The following is a 20,724-nucleotide window of genomic DNA, read 5'->3' on the forward strand; positions in this document are numbered from 1 at the left end:
TAATTTCATCTGTCTGCCCAAGCATTCGGCAGGGATGACTTCCTAGAACTAAAAGATTAGAACTAAGAAACATGATGATTACTTACATGGAGTGTTGTATGGCTTTCTTTATAAGCTGAAGATGCTGGCAGGATGTCATTCACAGCAACTTCCTTGTTCTCCTTTTTCTTATCTGAATATCTTATTCGAGGACAGGCTTTGATGAAGCAAAACCTCTAATGGCACAGAATTTTGTGAGAGACATCAGAATTCGAGTCTCTTTAGCAACACACACCAGTGTTCTAGAAACATAAGTCCAGTGATTCAATTGACAGTATTTGTCTGCTTATTTACATAAACTGCAAAAAAGTTGGTCATGTTTAGTCTGTGTTAGTAGATATACAAGGATACAATCTTCAAAGAAACGCCTGATTTCAGCTAAACGATGACATGGTAGCTTGTTGATATCATTGTAATGGTTGTATTCAGGGTCATCCGCACAAACAGCAATTATCTTGTCATCTTTCTCCCCGTTTCCAACATCATAAATTGCATCAACATGGCTTTTACCAAAGTTAAGCAATCATTAGAAGCGTTATATAACAATATGTGAATCACTAATGCTTCGATTTACAAAATCAGTTCTCCAACTTGTCTAACCAAGCCAGACCTGATCAATCATAGGCATCAGACCTATGGCTTTAGCTCGAATAAAACATCCTGGAATTACTGGTTCCTGTTGAACAAGCATCAGCAATAACCAATTTAACAGGTACTACTTGAATGTCTGAACAACCAGTGAAGATTCTGAAATATCAGAAAATTGGAAATATTTTTTTGTTTTGGTATCTATGATAAAAGAATGATACCGGCGTGATGCAGAATGGGGGTAAAGAAGAATAGAACTCGAAAGAAAACCAATAGTATAATTTTTTCGGATGGAAAATATATGAACTCAATAAAATCGAAAAACAACTCACCACCCTAAGGAAATTAAATAAGGAAACGGAACTGAAAATAAAAGACTCACCATTCAATGAAGCATTCAAGAGATACAGAGTTTAAACAAGAACTTCAAAAGAGCTTCGACAAAATATCATCAGTTTCTAAAATTCTTTCTAAGTCCTAAACACCAAAATAAATACTAGTGCATGAAACAACCCTTCATGCATAGAGAATTTTAAAATTAAGTGTTTATGGTCGCTAACCAACTCCTTTAATACATTCCTTGGCCATGAAGAAATATTCACAGCTGCTAACCAACTCCTTTAATGTATTATTTTATCATGAAGAAAAGCATCTTGAAACAGCTTTAACTTTGTGTAGGGAATATGCTGATGAGTTGTCATATTTGAGTGGGCTGGGTTAAAGATTATGAGGCATCGTTGTTAGCTGAAAAAAATACCATATCATAATCAAGGTTCATATGATCAGATTGTAGTAAATTAGACACTCCCGTGTTAAAGAATATGACTTATATCTGTAGAAGTCTACATTCGTAAATATTATAACCATGGAACTGAAGTGCCACATAACTGCATGATAACTAAAACATCAATTGGATCACTATCTTCACAAAGGGTGTGTGGGATGAAGCCATAATTACGAGGGTACACCACTGATGAGTGAAGCACACGATCTCCTTGTACAGAAGAAACAAATATGATATTCACAGCAGAAAACAGAAAGCAAGCAACAGAGTAAAATACCAAGAATACCTTTATCAGCCCAGTTCTCTTGTCAAGTTCATATTTCACTTTGCTCCCCCTTCCTATTTCTACCACCTGCAGAAATCTGCTGTCTTTATTTCTGGTTCATATTGTAAGTGCAAATGTAATGTATCATGATCATCCACATAACTACAAATTCAAAGTATCATATCTTTCATCCAATCAAGTGATGATCGGAAAGCTCATAGATTACTAGAACAGGGTGACCCAACATTTGAAGCTAGCGTACAAGGAACTTGGTTTTCATGACAAACCAAGCGGATCTGTCCCCCATGTATGTGATAACATCTCATTTAGGTCCATTGCTAAGCATCAAACTTCATAATAAGTCACATTAAATGAAGTGTAGAGACTTTACACAGTTAAATATCATAGGAGCTTCAGGACCTGCATGTCGAATCCATGGAATCCAAAGTCCATTTAAGAAGACAGCAGCAGGGAGAGGCAAAATAAATAAATAATCATACGAAACCTTTTATAAGAATATCAAGTACCTATGTCAAGATCATGCCAAGGATGTGCTGCAACAGACCTTCTGCACATGGATGAAAGAATCCTTTCATTGAGAGGTGGCCATGAAAGTTGCAAGTCCGAATAGATGATTGGTATCTCCAGAGACGGAGCCATAACAACAAGCTGTTGAACATGCAATGAATATGCAGTCAACGCTCATCATCTGGATATTGAAATTATATTTGTTGGAAAATTTGTGTTAACACGGAATGACTGGCTACGATTGAAATGTAAAAAACATTTGCTTATAGAAACACCAAAAAGTGAATGTTTTGGATCACTATATTCGCAGAAAATGAGCGAATGCAGTTCATGAATAAAAACATGTTCTTCGAGACATTTGCAGTCAACCATGGCTCATCAGGGAACTGCTTTCTTAAGGCATTGTATGCAGCCAAAGATGTATTGAAGACAATTAACAGGCTAATCGATTAGCAAATTTTTTGTGCATTTTCTACCTCATCATCCAAGTCGTACAATTTCACACATTCTGGTCCAAAAGGTGATGCATGTTACAAAAACATGGCATTGTGCATATGAAAGAAGCAGAGCTTCTATATCTGGATTCAATAACAATAGCAATTATTTCGTGCAGATAAACTCATATACACGAATAAAAGATAGAGATCGTTTCTCCTCGATGAAGTACCTCCCAGTCCTATGAGGTAAACGGATCTAAACAAGGGGGAAAGAAAGGAAATGCTCAATCCCCAGCGGACAAAGATCACAGGAAACGATACCTGAAGAAGCGGAAGAAGGAGCTGAAACGGCTCTCGGCCGGACACCAAAGCAACCGATAGCAAACGCCGAAACCAAACCCTAGAATGGAACCGACAGCGGGGTGGAACCAACAAATAGGACAGGGGAGAGAGAAGGGAGATGGGTTCTGTTGCTTCCCGCTTCTTTTATTCCTTTTCTATATTTAATCAGGACACGTGGATGATCCATATTGGTTGATAACTGCCTCACAGGCGAGGGAATTCGTGGTGTGATCGGACGGCTGTGATCCCTCGAACGGTTGTCCATCTGATGGCGAAAGAACGAGCTCCTCCGACTCGTTCCGAGATAGCCACGTGTACTTGGTGATTAGGCGGAGCCGCTTGCCGCCTCTTTGATGCTGACGAGTGGGGGAATCGGCCCAATGCGTCGCGTACACAGCGTGGCTATGTACATAAAAACACTAAATGGGATGTCAAAATAAAATAAAATAGTAAGTCAAAATAAAATATATTTTAACGTTTTAAAATATAATTAATGTCATCGAGGATAAAAACAATGCTAATATGAATTAATACGAGATAAACAATAAATTCACCACATCAACCAAAGAGAACAAGATAATGTCGACCAGATGTTCTCGGAGCATTTTTGTTAACCTCAAATAAAAAAAAAAGACCTCGAAAAATAGAAAAAAAAATACAAATATAAAACTACTTATTCAAATATGATTGACATGATTTTCAAGATCATGAAAATACTTTGAATTCACAGCGATTGCAGTAAACAGCAGATACACAGAGGGCTGCACAAGTCATGTTCACAGTCAAAGATGTGGGCTGCAAGAACATAATTAATATAAATAACAAGAATATACGTGTACAGAGAATAGGGAAGCAATAAGCATGGATTAAAAGGAGATGAATTAATCAAAGTATAATCTACTACCCACCGAGGGAAAACATAAAACCATGTCAAGTTCACCCAGCAAAAAAAATCAACTTGTCCCAGTGGCTGTCATTACCTGAGCTCCTAATGGTGGTACTATTGTCCTTCCCAAATCTTGAGAAGACGAGGAAAAGAAGAAATCAATAGGCTGCATGTTCATGTGGAAAATTAGTTTTAGGAGAAAGACAGTGATTACAGAAGACACACAGCATCACCTCCACAAAAATAATATTACAGCTCTCTCTTGGAACAAGAAATTAATACACTACGGAGGCAGCATCCAGTGTGGAAATGCAGGCCTCCAAAAGAATTGATGCACAACACAAACCATGCTGCCTCGGTTGCCCATTTGTCCTCTAATCAACATAAAACATTTTTTGATCCTAATGGCACTCCAGTTTTAACAATGTTAATTATCACGACCAGTAGAAATCAACCATGTTACAAGCGCATCAATTCTCCACTCCACCCATTCTCCAAATTGTCACTACCAACATATATCACCCAGTAGCGGCGCCACTGACTATTGACATGTCACACATCCAATAACCTTCTAATGATCAAATAACAGGCGAAAGAGAACTCGATATTCTGCTACAATTTACAAGTACCACAAAAAAAAACTTGCCTAGACAAGCCGATGCTGCCGTAGGCCTTTGCTGAAATGAGGTTGCATCAACCTCACATACAAACCGTTCGTCTGCACCAACGACTCATGGGTGCCATGTTCAACTATCCTACCACCATTCAGAACGACAATGTTGTCCACATGCCTCATCATCGCTGCCCTATGTGCAATAAGAATAGTTGTCTTGTTCCCCATGATCAGTGTGCCAAGTGCCTCCTGCACCACTCGACTCGACTCGGATTCAATTGCAGAGCTTGCCTCATCCAATAACAATATAGGTGCATTCTTTAGTACTACCCTAGCAATGGCAATCCGCTGCTTCTGTCCAGGCGTCAAGTCAACTCCTCTCATGCCCACGTGTGTGTCATAACCATGTGGCAAGCTGCTGATGAAGTGGTGCGCATTTGCTATCCTTGCAGCTTCTTTCATCTCAGCCTCCGTTGCATTATGCCTCGCATAGATGATATTCTCTCTAATGGTTGTTGAAAATATAACTGGTTCCTGTTGAACCAGACCCATGTGCCCCCGCAACCATCTCAAATTGAAAAGCTTCAAATCCCGGCCATCCAACAAAATTTGGCCAGCAACAGGGTCATAAAATCTCTCGATTAAAGATATTATTGTGCTTTTACCAGATCCTGACACCCCCACCACTGCCACTGTTTGTCCCCCACTCACTTTAAGACTGAAATTGCTGAGAACCATCACCTCAGGTCGGGTTGGATAGCAGAAATCAACATTTTTAAGCTCGATGCTCCCATAAATATTAGGCGGTTTTAGGCCAGTGTTGTCATCTGGATCGATACTTGGTACACGGTCTATGATCTCAAATACTGAGGTAAGTGACTTCTGCCGTTTTAGTATATAAGGAGCAAGGCCAAATGGCTCCACCAGAGCAAAGGTTGCAAAAGAGAAAACGATATACTCTTTAAGTGCTGTGGCTATCGTTAGATAACCTTTGTCCACAGAAAAAGCAGTATACCAAAGAAGAAGAGAGTTGCAGGCAAAAAGAAGGAACTGTGAGAAGCCAAAAGCAAACCCGATTGCCATTCCATGAATGAAACTCTGTTTTAGTATTCTACTAAGCTGCAATCTGTAAAGCTCCATTATCTTGTTACCAGCACAAAATGCAACAACAGTATAAATGTTTCTAACTGCATCTTCAAGAACCAACGAGGCTTTCCTGTGCATCTCTTGAATTCCTCTGGAAAATCCAGCAAGCCACATTTTCTGAAAGTAAAGAAAATACTTAACAGATCTGATGAAATGAACAAAACATATCCACTGATGACATTCTGTATGCAAGGCTTGTAAGTAGTATAAAAGTGGTAAAGATTATGTCGGAAAATCACACATAATTAGCATGCTGACAGTAAAAGATTCATGCAAGTTGTACAAGCAAATCTACTTTTAAAGCAACAAAAGTAATAAGAGCATTCAAGAAAATGAATCAACAATTGCATGCCACCACAGCGCAACTTCTTTTGGGTAAAACAAAAATAGCACAGACTGAAGGTGCACTTCTAAAGATTATGTCGGAAAATCACACATAATTAGCATGCTGACAGTAAAAGATTCATGCAAGTTGTACAAGCAAATCTACTTTTAAAGCAACAAAAGTAATAAGAGCATTCAAGAAAATGAATCAACAATTGCATGCCACCACAGCGCAACTTCTTTTGGGTAAAACAAAAATAGCACAGACTGAAGGTGCACTTCTAAAGATTATGTCGGAAAATCACACATAATTAGCATGCTGACAGTAAAAGATTCATGCAAGTTGTACAAGCAAATCTACTTTTAAAGCAACAAAAGTAATAAGAGCATTCAAGAAAATGAATCAACAATTGCATGCCACCACAGCGCAACTTCTTTTGGGTAAAACAAAAATAGCACAGACTGAAGGTGCACTTCTATTTATATCATTCTTCCCAGAATTCACTATTGAAAGGAAAAGTTGCCGGTTAAAGAAAGAAAGAAATATAATGCAATACAAAATCTCAAGTTTCTTTCACAATTAAAATAGTGGATCTATAATGAGAAAAATAAAAGTTTCACACATAATAACCATGTTTTCAATGGAATTTCTTTCAAAATGCTATGACGGGAGGGCTGATGAACAATACTGATTTGCACAGCTCAATAGCAACATAGTTACTTGCATCAATAGTTACAGGCACTGAAAGGTGCTAGTACTGCAGATCGATGTATTTCAGTTAAAAGAATCAACATGGAAATTAGAAAGCCTTCCATAAATGTAGTACTTGGCACGGGTATTGTGCCTAAATCATTTTTGTGGCTCACAATCTTGGCTATCATCTGCATAGGAGGACTACGTCAAAGGCAGATTAATTACTAACATGAGTTGCTCAAAAAATATTCCCTATAAAATCAACAATAAACCAATGATTCTGACAGATGAAAAAACTAGCTACCATCACTTTGACCAGAAATCAAACTCCTGCGATTTGTAGACTAAGACATCAAATAAATCACAATTAGAATTATCAAGAAAAATATAATGGAGAACAGATATAACTACAATAAAATTTCACCACAGATGCCAGTTCCAACTAACATGTATATCTCGCTTGACAACAATGGCAAAAACAAGTCATATTAACAAACTCCAGTTATCTACAAATTATCTGGAAATAGACTTCTAAGAATATCACTGATCATTAAGACACTAAAAGCGATAATTCTCCGAAGATAGCAGACTCCCTGATATGTGTCTAACCTTCCAATTATGAAGACATCATTCAAAGCATTTATATAAGAGACCAAATAGCTGAGAACAGTAAGCTTGCAAACTACAGATCAAAGCCCTATCTCTAGGAGAGAACTTCATTTTGCATAAACCAATTGATAAAATCTCAAAGTAAATTACAGAATCATGTTGATATAGAATATTAAGCTGACCTGTGCAACAGCAGAAACTGTTAGGATGGGTAGAGTTGCAAGTGCAACTAGTGCCACCCGCCATTCTAGCAGCATACCTATAAGAATGGCAACAACAACTGCAGAAGTGTCCTGTATGAATATGGAAAGCCGGTTGCTGAATGCAGCACGAACAAATGTTGCATCATTAGCCAAACGCATGGACAATGTATCAGCACTATTCTCTTCTTCATCAAACCATCCAACTTCATTCCGCAACATTGCTACATATGAAAAGAGTTTGTCAAAAGAATAGATATGAATATAACAATAAAATGTTATTCTATAGAAAACCAATTACCTGAGAACATCATCCTCCTAACTCGCTCGGTCATTTTCTCCCCCATTATACCAAAATAGAAGTGCTGCAAAAAGTTTGCAACCACTGTGATGATACCCATACATGCAATGATCAAGCACCACTTGTTCACTTCATTATGGATATCACGGACATCTATTCTGTAATATGCTGCCACTATAAGTGCAATAGTGTAAGCAAGGAGAGGATTAAATGATCCAAAAATTGCGGCACCAGTGCTTCCTAGAAGAGCGTAAAGCCACTCAGCAAAACTGAGTTCAGTAAGCCTCCAGAAGGATGGAGGTTTGTGGCGCTGAAGGTCCTTCATCTCCTCTTTAGTGTACACATGATCAAACTGATTAAGGGGACGGCTGAAAGTCTTAGAATGAGAACGCTCATTTTTAGGATCAGATGTGAGTAATGGAGAAATAGGAGATTCTGGGTCTGAAGTATTTGAAGATTGTCGGTTTATGGAATGGACATCTATTTTAGGAAGCTCGGGCAACATCATCTCAAAACTGTCCTGTCTTTTGATAGTTGGAGCTCTTTCAGATGGTATCAAGGACATTCCATTTTCCACCATAAGCTCTGAGGGTGGGCTTTGACTCTTTGGTGACTCGTGCGAGTTATAACTGGCATCCGGCTGCCTAATTGCATGAAAACCATGTGCTCTCTGAAGAGAAGGTGATTTTGACATTTTAGGAGAAGATGGTTCCTGTAGACTTTGACTTCCTGATGAATCCTTCTCAATTTGAAAACTTGAGGGATCTTTATAGTTCCTGATGGGCATCCTGTAACATTTTAACAATAATCACTAATCCTGGTGGATTCTAAAAAGAATTATCTAAAAACAAAAAGTTATAAGAAAACTCAAATTGGGCAATATACTTGAATATGGTCACATGCACGTAGAGACAAATGCCAAAGAACTACAAAGTCAAGAACTATTGCTACAAAAAACCAAAGGGTAATGATTTTCAGCAGCCATTAAAAGGTGCATAATTTATGCCATGCTAAGTCTAAACTAGAACTTTTTGCCAAATTGTATACAAATAATTCTGTAGAAGATTTGTCAGAAATGTTTCAGCACAAAAGTACCTCTTAGGAAGCTTTGCTGCCTCCTCGCATCTCAAAAGTTCTGCATACAAGCCATCAAGATTCAGCAATTCATCATGGGTACCCATTTCCACAAGTTGACCCTCCTCCATTACTGCAATATAATCAGCATTGCGGATAAGACTAAGGCGTCTAGCTATTATTATAGTGGACCTTCCCAGCATAAGAATATCCAATGCCTCTTGAACAGCCCTTTCTGCCTCAAAATCTAGTCCACCGGTGACCTCGTCTAGTAAAAGAATAGAAGGGTTTGAAAGCACAGCACGAGCAATTGATATCTTTATTTTCTGTTCTTCAGTCAATGCCAAACCAGCCCTACCAACCTATATTGCATTCAATTCAAAAATTACAAAAAATAAAAAAGACAACAAAGATGTCTCTTGTTCAAGTTGAAAACATTTGCAAGACCAACCAACCTGTGTTTCATATCCCATTTCAAGTGAACTAATGAATGTATGTGCATGAGCTGTTTTAGCAGCTTCTTCAATCTGATCAGATGTAGCAGATCGTCCGTAGGCTATATTATCCCTGATGCTTAAACTTAACAAAGCTGGCTCCTGGGTGACTAGTCCTATTTGGCTTCTCAACCATTCCAGCTTTAGATGTTTTATATTCTCTCCATCCAATAGAACTTCCCCTGAACCAAAAGACAAGGGTACAATTCAACTTGTTAATGCATATAAAAAACTGCACATCAGTGCAAACAGAAAAAAACACATAGTCAAACAAGACAACATAATTAAAAAAGACATACCTAACGTGGGATCATAGAAACGCTCCATGAGAGGAATTATACTGCTTTTCCCGGAACCATTCCTACCAACAAGGGCCACAGTTTTTCTAGCAGGTACAGTTAGGTAGAAACCACTTAGTATGGGGATTTCTGGCCGAGAAAGATAACTGAAATATACATTCCTGAACTCAATATTTCCTTGCACTGAATCTAGGGTGTTGCCATCCTGATTAACAGTAGAATTTGAACGGCTTATCATCTCATAAAGTCTGTAAGCAGCAATTCTCCCTTGCTCAAATGAATAGAAGTTCGTAGCTGCTTGATTTAGTCCACTATAGGTGACAAAAGACTTATATAAGACAATGATAACATGGATAGAGAACAAAGTAAGATTCATGAACATATCAGACACTTACAGGCCACTTAAAATTACAGCAAATAAAGCTGTCACAATTTCACCACCATTGGCTTTTCCATGTGAAATCAGAAACCTTCCAACCCAAAGTTGTAAAGCACAAGAACATATAGCAAGTCCATATGTGAATCCAAGACCGAGACCTTGCACAAGACTAATCAATATCCCATAGCGTAGCGTAGCTTGAAGTGAGGTTGCATAGGAGTACTTTGCAAGAGTTTCATTTGTAAAGGCATACAATGTCCTAATATATGAGATTGCCTGCATAAACGAAAAATAAAAAAAATGTAAACAAAAAAGCAAATGGCTACAATATACTGATTCTGATTTTGATGATTTATCATTCATCATTTGAGCAAATTCAGTAGACTTGTTAATCTGGCTACAAGAGAAAAAGCATCTCAAGGACGAAAACAATATGGGTAATATACACATATCAAACTAATCTTACAAATCTATAAGTAGATAATCTTTTATTTAAACATGTAGGCAACTGGATCTGATGACACTCGGATTAAAGTTTTGCAGGATCATTTACTCTTTCGTCAAGTCCAACCAAGACCCTGATTCTTTTAGGTGTTGGGCTAGGATCAGGCAAAGCAAGTTCCAAACGGACATGACTTCACCAATCGACCCCAGCTGATTTATAGTGCTCTACAAAAACCAATTTCATGACGCATTTTAGCTTATCTAGATGAGTCCGCCAATAAGTCCTACTCGTGATACTGAATTTAATCTTAATCCCACAAAACTTGCTTTTATTATCTAGCTATGCCTGTAAAAGAGGTCACATGCACGAAAAGAAAAAAACTAGCAAATCCGAAATAGCTGGGATCAAGTTTATAAGGGAGAAAAAAAAAAAGAAGAAGCAAACTGCAGCAAGTGAAAACCTGTTCTGCGATGCTTGCTGCTTCAGCATATGCATCCTGAATATTTTCAGCAAGTCTATGAAGAAAAATATTTGATATTCCTCCTGCTGCAACAATGAAAGGACCAGTTGCTAGTGTTAGAAGTGCTATCTGCCAACAGTTGATCAAACCAATGATAAGACCACCAAAGAACGTTGCCATGTTATGAATATAGTTCCCAACCTGTGACACAATTGCAAAGATGCACCACCATCAAAGAACAATCTTACAATGTTGAATCTAAAATTACAAATTAGAATTCAGAATTCTTTTCTTTTGCCAAAAAAGAACTGTTAGATTGGATGAGCAGAATTACAAAAGCATCCATTACCGTACTTTTTCACTTAAAGCAGATTGGATGAGCAGCACATCACTCAACACTTGACTAACTATATCTCCATTGTTTCCATAGGTATCAAAAAAGCTCATGTCCTGGTTCAGCAGGACTTGGACATACTTTGACCTTATGACTGCAGTCTGCCTCTCTCCAGTGAGAATCCAGCATGAGACCTCTGGTAACTCATTCATTCAGTATGCATGGAGAACATATAGGCAACAGGAATATTTAGTAGAAAAGCTTTAACCCATACCTATCCAACCGGCAACAAATACTCCAACAGCTATATAAATAATGTATAGGGCATGCTGCAGATAAAGAACAAAATATTACAATTTAGCAAAGAACCAAAATTTTTGTAATAACTTTTATCAAAACAAACGAAAAAGCGATTGCTCTTCATAGATTATCTTCTATGTGGTTATGGATCCATCAGCCTTGTGCTTATAACTGAGCAGTCATGAATTGAAGTGTGCTTCTGTATATGTTTAGTGCATTGCTGGTAATTATTATAACTTGAATGTTTGTGTTTCCAAGAGTGCCTTTACTGGTTGAGGTGTTCATTGCATGACAGAGGAGAGGAGAAACTCAAAAACTATTGATTAATACTCCACATTTTGGCAACTTGTTTCTAATTCTATGTGCTTAGACTACTTGGAACTGGTTTTATATGATGCTCTTCAATCTCTTGAAGGATTCAGTTTCCAAAAGAGCAAGTGGTGAAGTTTACTTTGCGCTGACTACCCTATTTGTGTTTCCATCATGTTTCAAACACAATTGTCCCCGGAAAGTGGTTCTAAGCTATGTGCATGGGCTAATGATGTCAAAAAGGCATCAACATACCAAGATAGCCTCCCTTGAGTTACTCCACAATGGAATACCAAAGGTAACTTCTAGGTCAGGCGTTCGACTTGTCTATATTGTTATATGTGGTTTCATGTTCCCTTGAGTTACTCCACAATGGAATACCAAAGGTAACTTATAGGTCGAGTATTCAGCTTGTCTATATCGTTATATGTGGTTTTATGTGTGTACAAATGTAATTGCGGTGTAGACATCCTAAGGCTGCTGTACCATCTAGCTGGTGTACAAGAATGATATATCCTGAGCATAGAAAGCAAGAAGTGCGGCCAAGCTTCAAGTTTGTGTTAGCGACCAAGGAACTCATCAGTTCGAAGATGTCAAAATAAATCAAAGTTCCCTAAGCACTAATTACTTTCTTAACATACTAATTGCTAGAATAGGATAAATTCAGCAAAATAGGTGAAAGCATAAATTAAAGATTAAGGATGTCTACGTCAACTTAAAAAATACATAATGCTTCAAATGATTGACTGATGATTACCCAAATTGAGGATACTGCAGCAAATCTACTCGACCTAGCTAAGCTTTTATCCTCCAACTACTGAAATTTCTTTCGGGCAAGCAAATGACAGCAAATTCCAACCTCATATTTCCTCAATCGAACTATGTCCCTCTAACCTATAGCACTTTCAACCCCAACAGATTAACAAGTTCATTTAGGCATAACCTTCTTCACTCTTTCAAAACAATCCATTATAGCACAACAGCCTCACCATAGGCACCGAAATGCAGGAACAAATAGTAAGTTATAACAAAAGGGGTTCAAAGTAGCAGAGGAAAAAATAAATGTACTAGAATCGAACTCACATCCTTGAATTTTCTAAACAGCAGATCCCCATTAGCGTGCATCTCGGAGTTGTCGCTCTGCGAGTTGAGCAAGTTGATGGCCCTCCCAAAGAAATGCAAGTAGATCACCAGGGCCATCCCGTGGGCGGCTGCAGCTACGGCCCCAACAGCCATCAGTGCCCAATCGACCCCATCAGCGCAGGCAAAGAGCCTCGAGAAGGGCACGGTGGCCGGCGGCGGCTCGATCTCCTCCACCTCATCCACCGCCCCATCGTCCTCCACCGGCACCGTATCAGCTCCGTTGTCCATGTACGGCGACGGCGACTCCGGCGGCTCCGACACCTCCGAGACCGGCGTCAGCGGCTGCACATGGGGCGGCGACCACCCGAACAACCCCCTCGAGACCATCATCCTCGCCCCCGATCCCTTCTCCCTCTTCTTCTTCCCCCGAAAACCTTAAACCCTAGCGACGCATCCAAAACCTAGAAATCCACCGGATCTAGGGTTTCGCCTCGCCTCCCCTCTTCCCCTCCCTCTCTCTGCCCCTCTCCGGTCCTCCTCGAGCTCCTCGTCTTCCACAGCGGTGGCTGGCCAAGCCGTCCTCCTCCTGGCGAACGCTTAACAACAATAATAATAAAAATAACAACAACAATAATGGCTATCGGAGGTTATTAAAATGGATCGAACCGAGTCGGGGCGGAGGTGGGGGTGACCGGGCCAACGATTCCACGACTCGGTCAAACGAGGTGGGCGGAAAGAGGAAAGGGAAGGAAGGCGTGTGTAACAAACGATAGCTCGCGAGGGAGACGTCTCGAAGACGGGAGAAGGGAGAAGGGGGGTGGACTCGGCCGCCTCGACTCAGCGCAGGGATTCGATTCCTCGACTCGGGGATAAAAGCTAAAAGAGAGGAGGGGGAAGGGAACGCATCATTGCGGTGTGTGGCTTTTAGCTTTTCGACGGGTGTGCCCATTATTTTCTTCGCTGTCTTTTTCCCTCTTTTTAATCCTGGGCGTGAAACAGAGACGGGGTTGGTGCAGCGATCCGACGGCCGAGATCGACCGCCGCGACCGTGCCCATCAATGCGGGCCGCACCGGTGGCATTTATAGCCGTTACAACGCTTTTGCCATGACACGGTCGCGTCCCGTAACACGCGGCGTTACCGTCTTTTCGAGTAACATATAACCCTCGTAGAATGCCAACATAATTTAATGCGATGGTACTTCGATGGATGCAAGCAGTTCACTTAATTGGTGGTGTTAGTTGAATCGACACATGTAAGAATAACGTGTGTATGATGAGTTACGGTTGATTATAACGGCACCGAGAAACCGGTCCACCCGAGGCGTTTCGAGATCGTGGCAGAGGCCGTGGGACCCGCCAGGGTACGGACGACACGAGCAGCGCAGACAGGCGCTCCTCGGCTGACGTGGAGGGCTTCCGAGCCTCACGGGGCCCGACTGGGTAGGCTGCTGGGTTGGGTGGCTTGCGTCCCTGCAGGTTCGCAGGCGATGACGCGTCGAATCCGTCCTTCTACGTTGACCCGGCATACAGCGGTGGGCCACCGTGGCAGGGGTGGCGTTCCGGAGAACAGAAGCGCGGCGGGTGCGCTACCGGTGAGCGTACCGCACGCATATTGGCCCTTCTATAGAGCTGGGAACGGTCCGAGTTCCGAGCTCGGCGACGCAACGGACAGCGGCGTCGGACAAAACGGAGACTGCGGCAGTTCTTTTGTTCTTATAATTTTAAAAATTATATTAGAATATTTATATTTATGAAAATAAAATATTTAATCTTATTTCGATATTACCGATGAAAATATCTGAGATAAATATAATTAAATATTTTTATTTTCGTAAATATAAAAATTATAATATAACTTTTAAAAGTATAAAAATCGACATACTAAAGATAACTTATGAGTTAACTTTGCATGAAAAAGGAAACTGATAATGGTTGAGGTAACCACGACAACAGCAATAAATTAGTAATAATCATAAGGGGAAGTGGAAGAAGTTCTTTTCAGGCATTTCAACAGTCAAAAATGGTGGTCAAAGAGTGCATCTTGGACTAAGTTGACCAATAAGATCTTGACACACATCGGGAAGAATAAACTCCGGTCAAGTCACTAAAAGGAAATCTAGTGTGGTCAAGACAAATCTGCCAGAGACCAAGCTAATGGAATGCTTGACTTGAAATAAGCCAGCCATGATGAGTCCAATAAAGTTTCCTTCACTTGATAAGACAGCATAAATACAGTAAGTTTCCTTTCTTTTAAGTTCTGAGTGGTCAAACCTATCTCACATGGAATACATAATGAAGCAACCGTTGACTGTTGGAATTTGTGGAAATTACAACAACATAGATACCAAACGATCAAGCTGATGCATAAATTACAACAACGGAGATACCGATTGATCAAGCTGATGGTGTGTTGTATGGTACACTCTTAACTTGGCATTCATGACAGGTCATTTTCCGTCACTTAGGATACGCTTTTGGAAGTCGGTCACCATTAGGGGTAGCCCTTGTCGCAATTTAATCTTCGGCTCCCAGTTCAGCAGTTCTTTTGCCTTGGATATATCAGGTTTTCTCATGTGAGGATCATCTGCAGTATTGGGCTTGAATTCTATGGTTGCAGAAGGATCAACAACCTCTTTCACAATCTGCAAAGATGTTGGAATTCCTGTTACTACAACATGAAGATGGGTGGAACGGATTAGTGGAATTTTATGTCTTTAAGTTTTGTGATGATACCTCAGCTAGCTCCAGCATGGTGAATTCCCCTGGATTACCCAAGTTGAAAGGTCCAATGTGCTCACTCTGCATTAGTGCTATTAACCCATCAACCTAGCAAGTTCATATGTCGAGATTGTTAAAAAGAGTTTATGTTAGTAACTCTGCCAGCACGAATCTAATGCGTGAGAATAAATGATCTGAGAAAAGGATCGTTCTTCTTCGTGATATCTCAATCAAATTCTGACTTAGGAAACTGCAAGTGAGAACAGGAAGAAAGTGCGGTATGGTACAAAAAAAAGGTGCAGAAGTTTGTAGGCCGAGCAAACATTGATAGGCAAAGACCTCCTAAATTCCCAAACGTCAAGACTATTACCTCCTATTCATATTCTGTCATGATCTTTTTCAACCTTTATTTCTTGCCATTTTTATAATAATCAAGAAGTGTATTTTGTAGAAGCCCTAATAGAGATCTATATCAGTGCTTGATTAAAATAATATCAAAATTTTCTTCCCTTTTCCTCCTTTTGGAATCCTTCTTATAACGAGCAAGAACAATAGAGAACACCAGCAAAAACAAAAACAACGAGAAGCCATATTTTTCATCAAACAATGACTCTTTGAAAAGATATAAGCATCTGTCAGCAAATGAAGTCATAGTAGGCTAATTTTAGAGCATGCACATTGTGGAAACTAATAAAGAAATGCCAGGCACCTACCTAAAGAAAGCATCAAGAAAGTTATTGTAAACTAATGTCGCTGGTTCTGCAGCATCTTATGTTTGAATTGGACACCTAAATATTAGGAGTGTTTATAGGGCCAGTACCTCATGATGAAGTAACTTCTACATATAGACATGCAACAACACACCGTAGGATAAGTCTAAGAATATGACTATCGTTTGCCCTATAATTGTGATAGCTGAACAGTTGTAAAAAGTAAAATTTTACATGTACTGTAAACTCCAGCTGACCATGTCTGCTGGGCATTTGTCTTATGAACTAAGCCAGTATACATAAATGATCCTATGCTAATAATAAATTAAGTTGTTATCCATATCTACATAATCTTATGATGTTGTGGACTTGCAGTATATAGTGAACACATTTCAGGTATACAAATACCATAATAGTGCTTCGCGTGCAATCAACCCAAAGTAAAATTGATAATAATGGCAAATTTAAGCCAATGGTGAAACTCTCATGTCGACATATTTAAACTCTGGGAGAAAAGGCTTGACAAGAATCTTTAAGGAGAATGATAGCCATCAAACACAACAACTATGGAGAAGAGTCCTAAGCCATTAAAAATCTCACTCTTGGTGTCACTTCCACATGGTGGGAATTCCTATTTGTTCAACTCAATATAAATGAACCCCTTCCCTGAATAAACTTAATATATTTACCATGAGAACCATAGATGGAATATATCTGGATGGTTCCTAAGTTGGAATTCTCAGATAGCAAGCTCCATGTTGATCTCAGGTTACCAGGATCTTAACAATTATCCGTGACTTCAGAAACTTAAATATCTCAAGGATGAGAAGCATTTCAAATCCGGCATTCATGCCAACCATCAAAATTTCAGGGAGAAAAGGTCAGACTAATAAAAAAATAGGTTTATATCAAAAGAGATAGGGAATTAAGGCAACAATTCGTAAAACCACAAGAGGAATCACGTAGATCAAATCTACATTTGAACACAAAAAGTACTATAGCATGATTCCATACCAAGTCTGAAACAAATTGAAAACTTCGAGTTTGCTTTCCATCGCCATAAACCGTCATAGGTTCCTTACGAAGTGCCTGCAAAGTTTAATTCCTATGATCATAACATCCTTATACTCATACTTCATGGCAACTGATCATGAATGTACATGACAAAAGAAAAGATATTGCACATGAAGGAAGAGATACCTGTGCAACAAAGTTGCTGACAACCCGGCCATCATCTAGGCACATGCGAGGTCCATATGTGTTAAATATTCGTGCAATACGGACCTGAAAATGCATCCCACATATCAATTTCATAAACAAGTTTTCTACTTGGAGAAATCTGGCAACTATTGAGCTACCGAGAAAAGTATCTGCATGAGGGCAATATATGACTTTCAAATATTAAGCCAGATTGTTCCCAAGCATTTTCTCAAGGATGAGAAAGATAATAAGTGCAATAAAATAGTATGGAACCATTAAATTCTTTATCCCGGCAAAGTTTTTTCTTGGGTTGGTTCAGTCTAAAGATACACTAACGACACGGTAAATGAAATCTCTTGTTTCTTTTATGAGCCAGTATGCAGCTATCGGTGCTGACACAGTGACACTATCTTGGCAGAAGACAATCTAATGATCACAATCCTTAGCAAGGAATCCCTTGTTTTTACTTTTCAAGTCGCAAGTGTTTTCCAGGCCCAAGTCACACCAAGCCAAGCCTTGGCTGGTCAAATTTTTTTCTTCATTTGCATTTTAGCATGGCACATGCCAACAGTGCATACAGTGTTTGTTAACCCATGATTAGAAAGGGTGCATTTACCAAGTGTCTCCGTCAGGCTTGAATCTATTTGCATGTAATAAATCAAGGTGAACTAGGATCATTAGGCTCGAGTCTATGGTATCAAGTGCACTGCATCATTCAAATTTTACAATGAACAACATTGCTTTAATCACTTTCATTTGCTCATGATATTTTAATTTATGTTTTCAAATTATGAACTTTTCTTCTTTCCCAAGACATATGATGCAAAATGCAGTTGGGAGAAGATTTTCTGTTGGTACAAATATCCAAAACTTTGATCAAATTAAACTATAAAAATACACAACAGCAAAAATATTATGGAATTATACACCTCATTAATGATGAGAAATATTATATATAAAGCCCTAAATCAAGAAGTCTTACATGTATATGCACCCAAATGAACACAAATTTTGTTTCATGTTTAAGAAGGAAAAAGACATCTAAACTTAATGCTGATATATTGCCTGGTTAAATGATTTCAAGATCTACTTCAACTAGATCATGTTTAATTAGTGAAAAACATGTGCCAAAATTATTGGTATCATTATGCAAGTGTGTTAGCGTAAGACATCAGAAACCTAACAAACATGAAGTTGAATCACTATGGGTTCTTTAGTGGCACCACATATTTAGCCATTGTCACATTTGTGCACCACTACTTCACCATGCAACTAACAATTCAAAGGGAAAAAGATTTTATTTCGAGTGTAACTGCATAAAGTCACCTCAACTTCAGCACCACGATGGTAGTCCATGGTCAAAGTTTCTGCTGTTCTCTTTCCTTCATCATAACAACTCCTAACACCTGAGGATAAACATTAACATTAAGATGTGTTTAGGTATTCGAGGGTATATTAACATACACACATACAAACAAAATGGAAATGCTTAACACTCTTTCTGATGTGTGCAATAATAGAACGAGTGTGTCAGTAGGGTTCATAGTTTTCTTCAAAGAAGCATGAATGAGATCGAAAAGAAGTTTGCCCACCTATAGGATTGACATGGCCCCAATAGGTCTCCTTCTGTGGGTGCTCAAGTGGGTCACCATACACCTCACTGGTACTTGTCAATAGGAATCGAGCTCCAATTCTCTTTGCTAAACCCAACATGTTTAGTGTTCCCATCACATTTGTCTTGTACTCAAATGTTAAGAATTTGAATCAGTTCTATCAGAATAAAACATTATCTTTGCTGCTACATCAAGAAGCCTATCATTTGCAATACCAAAAGAATCCAATCAAACATTCAGCAATACAAAGGGATAACAAATTGCTGAGAAGTTGCATAAGATTAGCAAGATGTGTCATTCCTATCTTTGCAGTGCACAAAAACAAAAATCAACAACAAACACTTGAATTAGTAGATTATCACACAAGAACTTACAAAAGATACAGTAACAAGCTATAAATTCATGCACATCAACTGAAAAAGAAAATTGCACTTTGAGGCTAAATCATCTATGGAAATAGTTTCTTTTCCAAAGCAATTACTACGACATAATTTAGAGCAGAAACGAATTTTTCTTCCAAATCCATCTCAGGTCAAAGGCATCAATTCCTCAAATCAAAGTATGAATCCTGAATAAAATGTACAAAATGGAAACCATCAGCAAACTCAGAAGGATATAATGGTCTTGATTGGGTTATACTTGTAGTGCACTGGCGACGCCGGGCAAGCGAGATGGTAGATCTCATCCACCTCCAACAAGATCGGCTCGACGACATCGTGGCGGATCAGCTCGAAGCTGGGGTTTCCAAAGTGATGCACCACGTTTTCCTTCCTCCCGGTGAAGAAGTTATCGATCACGATCACGTTATCCCCCCTGGCAAGCAGCTTGTCCACCAGATGGCTCCCGACGAATCCGGCGCCTCCGGTCACAACGATCCGCTTCGCCGGCTTCTTCAGCCCCACAGGCACCCTCCGCCCACCGCCACCTACGGCAACGCTGCCGCCGGAGGAGGAGGGGGAGGAGAAAGAGGGGTGGCGTACGCCGGGGAGGAACCCTTCGTGCAAGAAGCGATCGGAGGTGTGGAGAAGGGGAAAGGAGGAGTGGTAGGGATGAAGCAGGAAGAAGGTGGAAGCGATGACGGCGCCGGCGATGACGAATACGAGGCGCTGCTCGCGGAGGAGGTACCAGGCTGCGGCGCGGAGGAAGGACGTGGGGGCGGAAGCGGAGGCGGCAGACCGGGAGGGGGGCTTGGCAGGCTTGGCGGCGTGGGTGGGGATCTGGTGGCTGGTCTGCTTGTGGAGCTGCTTCATCGCGGGATCGGACGGCTGAAGCGCTCCGCAGGCGGAGAATTATGCCTCCAGTCCACCGGGTACGGTGAGAGCGAGGCCGACCCAGCTGAAGTGTTGAGGTGAAGAAGAGGGGGAGAGGACCATGACGGGTGACCCGACGCAGCACGTGCATTGTGCGTGCGGATGTCATGGATAAGCCCGTGTTCCTCATAATAATCTTGATGGTAATTAAAATAACATCAACAGCAAGAATAATTGACTGTTCGGCCGTTGCTGACATGGCGCTGACGTATGTACCAGAAGAGAGTGAATGGGCCCAA

At 40.0% G+C, this 20,724-nt stretch overlaps 3 protein-coding genes across 5 annotated transcripts; all 3 read right to left on the reverse strand.

Moving 5' to 3' along the window:
- Window positions 1–507: 507 nt before the first annotated feature.
- On the reverse strand, window positions 508–3,082 carry LOC135607817 (soluble inorganic pyrophosphatase 4-like). Its single transcript, XM_065099919.1, has 5 exons — window positions 2,963–3,082; window positions 2,204–2,345; window positions 2,068–2,096; window positions 1,500–1,763; window positions 508–715 (listed from the first exon to the last, which is right to left on the reverse strand). Exons 2-5 carry the CDS (start codon window positions 2,334–2,336, stop codon window positions 635–637), a joined length of 507 nt encoding a protein of 168 aa, XP_064955991.1. The 5' UTR covers window positions 2,337–2,345; window positions 2,963–3,082; the 3' UTR covers window positions 508–634.
- Window positions 3,083–4,244: 1,162 nt separating this feature from the next.
- On the reverse strand, window positions 4,245–13,867 carry LOC135607816 (ABC transporter B family member 20-like). 2 transcript variants are annotated; one of them, XM_065099918.1, is made up of 12 exons: window positions 13,600–13,867; window positions 12,934–13,519; window positions 11,516–11,570; window positions 11,262–11,437; window positions 10,908–11,108; window positions 10,019–10,278; window positions 9,624–9,934; window positions 9,286–9,506; window positions 8,852–9,192; window positions 7,757–8,544; window positions 7,438–7,679; window positions 4,245–5,745 (listed from the first exon to the last, which is right to left on the reverse strand). In XM_065099918.1, the coding sequence occupies exons 2-12, from the start codon at window positions 13,321–13,323 to the stop codon at window positions 4,516–4,518; spliced, it is 4,215 nt and encodes a 1,404-aa protein (XP_064955990.1). In that variant the 5' UTR covers window positions 13,324–13,519; window positions 13,600–13,867; the 3' UTR covers window positions 4,245–4,515. The 2 variants fall into 2 exon arrangements, with proteins under 2 accessions (XP_064955990.1, XP_064955988.1); XM_065099916.1 differs by having other exon boundaries at window positions 12,934–13,867.
- Window positions 13,868–15,122: 1,255 nt separating this feature from the next.
- On the reverse strand, window positions 15,123–20,544 carry LOC135607819 (UDP-glucuronic acid decarboxylase 1-like). Of its 2 annotated transcripts, none has more exons than XM_065099922.1 (7): window positions 19,788–20,544; window positions 19,155–19,297; window positions 18,889–18,968; window positions 17,563–17,646; window positions 17,377–17,451; window positions 15,668–15,760; window positions 15,123–15,576 (listed from the first exon to the last, which is right to left on the reverse strand). In XM_065099922.1, the coding sequence occupies exons 1-7, from the start codon at window positions 20,423–20,425 to the stop codon at window positions 15,382–15,384; spliced, it is 1,308 nt and encodes a 435-aa protein (XP_064955994.1). In that variant the 5' UTR covers window positions 20,426–20,544; the 3' UTR covers window positions 15,123–15,381. The 2 variants fall into 2 exon arrangements, with proteins under 2 accessions (XP_064955994.1, XP_064955993.1); XM_065099921.1 differs by having other exon boundaries at window positions 19,155–19,301; window positions 19,792–20,542.
- Between the last annotated feature and the right edge of the window lie 180 nt (window positions 20,545–20,724).

Source organism: Musa acuminata, chromosome BXJ2-3 (genome assembly GCF_036884655.1).
Source record: "Musa acuminata AAA Group cultivar baxijiao chromosome BXJ2-3, Cavendish_Baxijiao_AAA, whole genome shotgun sequence".
NCBI lineage: Eukaryota > Viridiplantae > Streptophyta > Magnoliopsida > Zingiberales > Musaceae > Musa > Musa acuminata.

What these genes read in the sequence shown, in the direction of transcription:
- LOC135607817 (XM_065099919.1), bottom strand. Translation starts at nt 2,336, where the DNA reads ATGGCTCCGTCTCTGGAGATACCAATCATCTATTCGGACTTGCAACTT. An exon ending in CTCCTATGATATTTAACTGT is followed by an intron (nt 1,764 to 2,067) that starts GTAAAGTCTCTA and finishes AGATTTCTGCAG; the next exon opens with GTGGTAGAAATAGGAAGGGG. An exon ending in TGCAGTTATGTGGCACTTCA is followed by an intron (nt 716 to 1,499) that starts GTTCCATGGTTA and finishes CTTGTTCAACAG; the next exon opens with GAACCAGTAATTCCAGGATG.
- LOC135607816 (XM_065099918.1), bottom strand. Translation starts at nt 13,323, where the DNA reads ATGATGGTCTCGAGGGGGTTGTTCGGGTGGTCGCCGCCCCATGTGCAG. An exon ending in GCTGTAATTTTAAGTGGCCT is followed by an intron (nt 9,935 to 10,018) that starts GTAAGTGTCTGA and finishes TGTCACCTATAG; the next exon opens with TGGACTAAATCAAGCAGCTA. An exon ending in TTTCTATGATCCCACGTTAG is followed by an intron (nt 9,507 to 9,623) that starts GTATGTCTTTTT and finishes CTTTTGGTTCAG; the next exon opens with GGGAAGTTCTATTGGATGGA.
- LOC135607819 (XM_065099922.1), bottom strand. Translation starts at nt 20,425, where the DNA reads ATGAAGCAGCTCCACAAGCAGACCAGCCACCAGATCCCCACCCACGCC. An exon ending in ATCGTGGTGCTGAAGTTGAG is followed by an intron (nt 17,647 to 18,888) that starts GTGACTTTATGC and finishes ATGCATTTTCAG; the next exon opens with GTCCGTATTGCACGAATATT. An exon ending in TCAGCAACTTTGTTGCACAG is followed by an intron (nt 17,452 to 17,562) that starts GTATCTCTTCCT and finishes TAAACTTTGCAG; the next exon opens with GCACTTCGTAAGGAACCTAT.